General features: G+C 28.8%; 1 protein-coding gene across 1 annotated transcript; it reads right to left on the reverse strand.

The window, feature by feature from the left end:
* Positions 1 to 444: 444 nt before the first annotated feature.
* On the reverse strand, positions 445 to 1,657 carry LOC117177034. The gene is made up of 5 exons (XM_033367494.1): positions 1,365 to 1,657; positions 1,154 to 1,297; positions 975 to 1,095; positions 721 to 899; positions 445 to 641 (listed from the first exon to the last, which is right to left on the reverse strand). Exons 1-5 carry the CDS (start codon positions 1,563 to 1,565, stop codon positions 564 to 566), a joined length of 723 nt encoding a protein of 240 aa, XP_033223385.1. The 5' UTR covers positions 1,566 to 1,657; the 3' UTR covers positions 445 to 563.
* Between the last annotated feature and the right edge of the window lie 5,317 nt (positions 1,658 to 6,974).

The following is a 6,974-nucleotide window of genomic DNA, read 5'->3' on the forward strand; positions in this document are numbered from 1 at the left end:
ACTCGGGATACTTATAAGATACTACCATGATTTTTTCAGATTTTTTGGTCCAAAAATAAATTAGGCCAAAAACCGGCCTTACCGACCCTCCCCCTTTGGAAAAGTTCAGGAATACTAGAAGATCCCCTTAAGAAAGAAGAAGTTAAGTCAATCTTATAATAATGAGTGGGCTCTTTATTTCTTTTTATTCCTGAAGTGGATGCTAACATAGTATTGTTTTGCTGAATTTTAAGAGGATTTTCGAATTATGCCCTGAATAATGGTGCTCGAAAAATTCCAGTTTAAGTTTCAAATTATCTATAAACTTGGCAATGGTAATCTATCTTGACATTCGCACTGTAGTCCTTCTAATTGTAAATATGGAAAAGTTTAGGAACAAGAGAGATGCTCTCGAGAAAAATAGTTCAAGGAATTTTGAAATAATAAATTAGCTCTTGATTTCTTTTTATTCCTTTTACAAATTCGATGTTTACATAGTATTGTTTTAATTAATTTTAAGAGGATGATTGACTTGCTTCCTGAATAATTTTTCTCGAGAAATTCCTGTTAAATTTACAAATAATTTAGAAAGTTGGCAATGGTAGTCCATCTTGACATTCGCACTGTAGCCCTTCCCATGGTATATTTGGCGCCGTGCACGACTGTAGAATAATAAATATTACAAAAATGTATGCCTAATAAATAAATTTATTGAATTATTATTTAAAAAATAGTACTCACTGTGTTTTTCGTTTTTCCTTTTAAATCAATTTTACACATTTCATAGTTATAAAGTATAGCATGAGGCCCATCACCGACTTGCAAGACTCTGGATGATGTCTTGCTTTCCATTTTAATTTGAAAAACATTTGTTACTACTACATTCCGGATCATTCCAAACCATTCAGCATAATGTAAGTCTGCAGTCAAATTAATTTTTTTATTGTATATTTGATTAATTTTAAAGAATAAATGTACATGTAATTTAAGTGAACCTTCATCGCTTGCTCGATCGATTGTAACATTTTTTTCCAGAATCATCTCTTCAGGCTTGCTAAGAAAATAATAATCTTTTCCTTCAAAGGTTAATTTATTTTCACTATGTTGCATAACAACCTACAAAATAACAAACCATCTCAAAATACTATTTATTTAATAATAATAAAGTACGCACCTCAAAATTTTGATGTTCAGGAAAGTTTTTAACTACAGGAAATTCATTTGCCAACCATTTTTTGTCTGTTTCATTTTTCTTGATGTAATCTTTGATTGGTCCAAGAATTTTAATCAGGGGAGAATGACCAAAACAACTTATTTTCTGAAATATATTTTTAATTAATTAGAATATTGAAATCGTCAATAATTTATAAAGACAAAAGGGTCACCTGTCCAGCGGTTTGAACAAAAATATATCCGACTTCATAAGCATTAGTATCCAATAAATTTGATATGGGCAAGTAATCTGGACCTACTACTCCTGTGGCTACAACCGGTCCTATTATATTCCAAAGCTTCCTTAAATTTAGATTGTTAGGAACAGTAAACTTTTTCATTTTTTGTATGCTCAAAACATCTCGATGTGCCATTATTTTTGAAAAAATTTACTTTCTTTTAAGATTTCAATTTCTAAAAATTATTTCTAGCACAATTGGAACATTGTGACAAGATTTTTTGTTGTGACATAGTGACAACTTTGAAGTTTGTAACGAAAATGTTGCAACTGTTTCTTAATTAAAAAGCGAAGTAAAGAATGATGCAGTTTCTTGTTTTGAAAAAATAAAAGGTTTAAAAAATTAAAAACTGCCCAAATTGTTTATAAAATCCTATCAAAAAATATTAATGCAAGGATATATCTAAAAAAAAGCCCACAATAATTTTTGATAAAAACCTGATTAGTTTTTCATTACTTGAACTTCTTTTGAATCTAAGTTTGTGAAAATTAAATCTACGAATAATCGGATCGAAGCAAATATGAAAATTATGTAATAAATTATGTAAAATATATAACATTTTGTGTGTTAGTCCTTTTCGCTAGAAATTAGCAATCTAAAAAGAAAAGAACTTAAATACAAAATCCTAATGTTTTGAAGAAGACTTCAAATTTCTAAAAATTATAAGTAGTATGAGTGTTATTATCCGAAATCAGCTTCTTTAAAAAAAATCATAAATAGAGATTACTAATTTAGACAATTGTAGGTTATATTTATTTTTATACCCGGAATTGGTATCTTAAAACAAAAAGCATTATATATAATTATAATTAATGTCAGTTTTTTTCCCTACATGATCTTAAATTAACATTTTTTGAAATATTAATTTTTCTGTTTTTATTTTGTAACCAATTTCTCTCTAGCTTCGCTGGGATATAGAGTTAGAGAAATTTTTTACAAAGAACATCAATTGTAATTACTTATAAAGATCTGTTCAGCCCCGTAACACAAAAAATTATTATAATTCGATTATGATCTGCAATTTCTGAAGAATTTCTTGTTATGTTAACGTGTTTTTAAAGGAAATCGGTTATTTAAAAACATTTTCCGTTATTCTACGTTATTTCAGTTTTTTTTCTATTGTTGAAACTTTTAGTATTTTTAATAAAGACATATTAATAGGTTTCAAATAATATTTAAATTTTTCAAGAAGTTAAGGTTATTCATGTGTGTTTTATCTGAAATTGTAATTTTTAAACAAAAGATCATTTGATTCAAATCCAATGATTTACAAAACTTGGACCATTATACATTGCATTATTAGTGCTCCACGTCGAAAATGAACATTTTATTACCAAATTATTAGATTTCAAAGTAGATTCATCATTCTTATCAATTATAGGTTAAGTTAGAATTTTATATGAAAAATTGGTATCTTTAAACAAAAATCGTTTATAATAATTTTAACTTTATAATAATTTCGGTTATGTTAGCGTTCTGCACTGAAAATTTGTATTTAACGTAAAAAAATCATTAGATATTAAAGGTTTGAATAGTTTGTGCCTATGATAACGTGCTTTGCCGAAAATCACCGATTCTAACCAAAATGATTATATTTCAAAGAATATTTACAATATTAAAATATTAATAGAGTATTTGTGCCTTTTTTTGTCTTTAATCGGTATAGATTTTAGGATAAGTTATCATTTTTTACTGGAAATCGGTTTATTTAAACGCTAAATATTATAGACGTAAAAGAAGATTTAAAATCTTACACCATTTTTTTATATTCTGTCATTGTTTTTCATTTAGAAATTGTAATCGAAGATCATTTGATTTCTAGTATTAAACATACAATTTTGAACAACTTCGGGTTATGTTAGTGTTTTTTGTCTAAATTTAGTATTTTTGAAAAAAATGCAACAGTAAAAAATATTGTAAATTATAATTCTAAATTTAAGATTGGGGGGACGGTACAGAACTACATAACTAACCTTCAGATCAAAAATGTGTTTGTTGCGTAAAAAATAATACAAAATGATAGAAGAGCTTTATTTAGTTTTTATAAAATTTCAGTTTAGATCTAAGGTACATTTTAATGCAGAAATAATTTTATTAAAATTCATGCATTAATATTTCTTAACATTAATAATCTCTAATAATTCGTTTGTATGAAGAAATTTTAATTCTTCTTCAGCATCTGCATATCTCAGAAATAAGTTTTTATTTTTGCAAAAAATGCGATTCTTAATCTTTATTTAAATCCGATTTTTAAAACCCATGTTAATTTTAAAATTTGCGGTCGATGTTTTTGGCGTTAAATATTGTTGACACGTATTCATACACTTGACGTCTCAGGAACATGTCAGATTTTAATAGATATTTTGATTTCACATAATGCCTTTCCACTACGGCAACGCATTTGCCCATTCATCGCAGTTCATTCAAAAATTTCTGGCGAAACTCGCCCCACACAATTTTGGCATCCCCGATATGGAAATAAAACAGAATTCGATTAAGCAGCTGTTAGATAATCCGAAAGACGATTTTAATGAGTGCTTTTTAAAGTGGGAGGATCGCAGGAAGAAGGTTGTTGTATACGACAACAACCTTCTTTCAGTGATCCTTTCACTTTCAATACGGATTGGTTTGTGGAAAATTGGTAACTGTATCCTTCACTGCGACAACACACGTATCCATTCATCGCAGCTTATTCAGTAATTTATTATGAAAAACGGTCCTATATAACTTTGGCATCCCCCGAACAGTACTGACCTGACTCCCTGTGAATTCTGGCTATTTCCCAAATAAAAGATCCTCTAAACGGAAAACAATTTCAAGAAGTAGAGAAAATAAAACTGTATTTGATTAAGCAGCCGTTAACTAACCTAAAAGGTGAATTTAACAAGTGCTTTCTGAAGTAGGAGGATCTTTAGAATAAGGTTGTTGTATCCAACAGCAACCTGCTTCCAGCGATCCTCCCACCATAAATACCGTCTTAATTCTGAAAAAATTGACAACTGTATCCTATCCCACGACAACGCACTTGCTTATTCATCGCAGCTTATTCAGCGATTTCTGGCGAAATAAAGCTTTAAAAAACTTTGGCATCACTCATACAGTACTGACCTAGCTCCCTGTGGTTTCTGGATGTTTTGAAACTTAAAATTTCTCTGAAAGGAAAAAAAATGAGGACATAGTGGAAATAAAACAGACTCTGAACAAAAAGCTCTTAGCTCATTTAAAATCTGATTTAGGGAGTGCTTCCGAAAGCGGAAGAATCGCTTTTCGCCTTTTTCATGTTCGAAAACCTTGTGGCCTTGTCTCAAGAAGCCATATTTAAATGTTCGTTTAACTCCAGCATGAAAAACAGAAACGCAATCGTATGGTAGTAGCTATCTGGTCCCCTCAAAGCAATGAATACGAATAGGTTTCGCGATACGATCGAGATCCGGGCCGAGACGAGGAGCTGAAGAGGTAGGGGTTAAATTAAATGATTTGCATAAGTAGGTGGGTGTCGACACTCACAAACATTGACAAACGTGCTAGGAGGTTATAAGAAGAATATATTATTACGGATAATAGAAACAGTGGTATAGTGGCAGTATCCAACCAGAGTGCGATAAGGGTAGCACGAGTCGACACGTGTCGTCCTGGCCTGTCAGTTACTGATACAGCTATTGGCAATTACTGTACACATGGCTCGTAATAAGCCTTCCGATGACTTTGCAGGTTTTCAAAACTCAGAATCATCTTCTAACAATCGAATACACCAGAGCTTTCTCAAATTATTATTTTCCATTAGAGGAGAGGAGAGTGCGTTGGAGTACTGAAAAAAGAAAGGGAAAGGAAAATAAAAATATCAGACCGTTAATAATAAAATAATGTGTTTAAGATAGCTTTGTGTTTTGTCTATAGTAAGTGACTGAATATTTTGTAATCAAAAATTGATCAAATAAATAAGGGAGTTGTATCAATTTAATCAAATCAGTTTATTTAATATTTGTTCCAAGGTTTCGGAAACCCACCGTTTCCATCATTAGGGGAACCAATCTTTAAAAATTATATTCTAAACAAATTGTAAGAAACAATAAACTTATTTAAAGTATGAAAATTATAAAATTAAAATAATCATAGTGGATAATAAACTGACGAATTAGTTACGAAAATCATTAGACACTTTTGAAGTTAGTCAGTTTTTTAAAAAGGTCCAGGTTATAATGTAGTAAAGGTAACTAAGGTCAACTTTCCTATTTATTAAAATAAACTGTGTCTTAGATTTAGGCTGTAAAACAAAATTAAAATTTGATAATAAGTTAAATAACAAACGAATTATAGATTAGAAATCAATAATTAGTGTAATAGTTATCATAGTTTCAATTGTCTAACGATATTTTTAGTTGCAATTTGTAATTTATATAAAATTAAAGGAAGATTTAGAAAACTTAAATACCGGTAGATAAAAAGTTTAAAATATTTGAAAAACATATTAGTTGTTTTGAGAGTAGAATGGAGGCACCTCCTGCACTCATAAGGGTGACTCCAAAAGTGAAATATAATAGTTGAAGATTTTTAAATAAATTAAGAAAGTAGAAACAAGCACGATAAAATTAATTTATATATTTAAATTTTGATAATGAGATAAAAAATATTGTTGTTGGAAATATTGTAAAGAATTTAAAGAAAGAATTTTAGAATGTAATTGTGAGATTTAATAAGATTTTCTAGATCTGTAATTTTATTAAGATAGTTATATTTATAATGTGCAGAGATTTTCTTGTATCTCCATTATAACAGTTTCCACAATTACAAGAGAAACAGTAAACTATGTCATTTTTTCCAGAATTTCTAATTGGCCTTTACCTTATTTTGCCATGTTTCCCAATTTAGAATTTAAACGAAAGGTGGTACTGAATTCATAAATTTTTCATAATGGGATTTTCAGTTAAGTTTACTTAATTACTTTCTTTTAATCCGTTATCAATGTGTTTATTAATAACATTTTGTGACAATTTATTTAGAAAAAAGGTAATGTTTTACTATTTTTAAGTTTTCTCTAAGAAATTTTTGGTTAGAAAGTAGAATAGATGAGTCAACTAAGTTATTTATAAAAGAAATTTGTTGTTGTAAGAGATGTTCAGATAGGAAATTAGGTAATCTAATTTAAAATCTTAAATAAAAGAGCAACTTTAGATAAAAAAATATTAACGTAACGTAACAAAAAATTCTACTAAAGAGTAAATTCTCTTTGTAATTTAATTGTTTTTGTTTAAAATAACTGACTGGAAGCGATGAACATTGACATAACCTTAATTGTGCCAAATTTTTAATCTCCTGTTAAGTCCATACCAATTTCCAGAAAAAAATTTTGTCATAACCTGCAATTTTCAACTTTCTATAATCTTTTAAATCCAGTTAATTATTTTTATGAAAAGTACCGATTTCCGATTTGAATCACTAATACAACCAAACACTGAATTCCATTATTCGAAATGATAATCTGAAGGATATGGAAAATCTGAAAAATCTGATGATTTTTTACATTAAAAATAACAATTTATGATA

The sequence above is a fragment of the Belonocnema kinseyi genome, chromosome 7 (assembly GCF_010883055.1).
Source record: "Belonocnema kinseyi isolate 2016_QV_RU_SX_M_011 chromosome 7, B_treatae_v1, whole genome shotgun sequence".
Lineage (NCBI taxonomy): Eukaryota > Metazoa > Arthropoda > Insecta > Hymenoptera > Cynipidae > Belonocnema > Belonocnema kinseyi.

Excerpts from the sequence above, each read along its gene's own strand:
- LOC117177034 (XM_033367494.1), bottom strand. The coding sequence starts at position 1,565 with ATGGCACATCGAGATGTTTTGAGCATACAAAAAATGAAAAAGTTTACT. Across the intron at positions 1,096-1,153 it reads CTGAACATCAAAATTTTGAG|GTTGTTATGCAACATAGTGA; the intron begins GTGCGTACTTTA and ends GTTATTTTGTAG. Across the intron at positions 642-720 it reads AAGGAAAAACGAAAAACACA|TCGTGCACGGCGCCAAATAT; the intron begins GTGAGTACTATT and ends ATTATTCTACAG.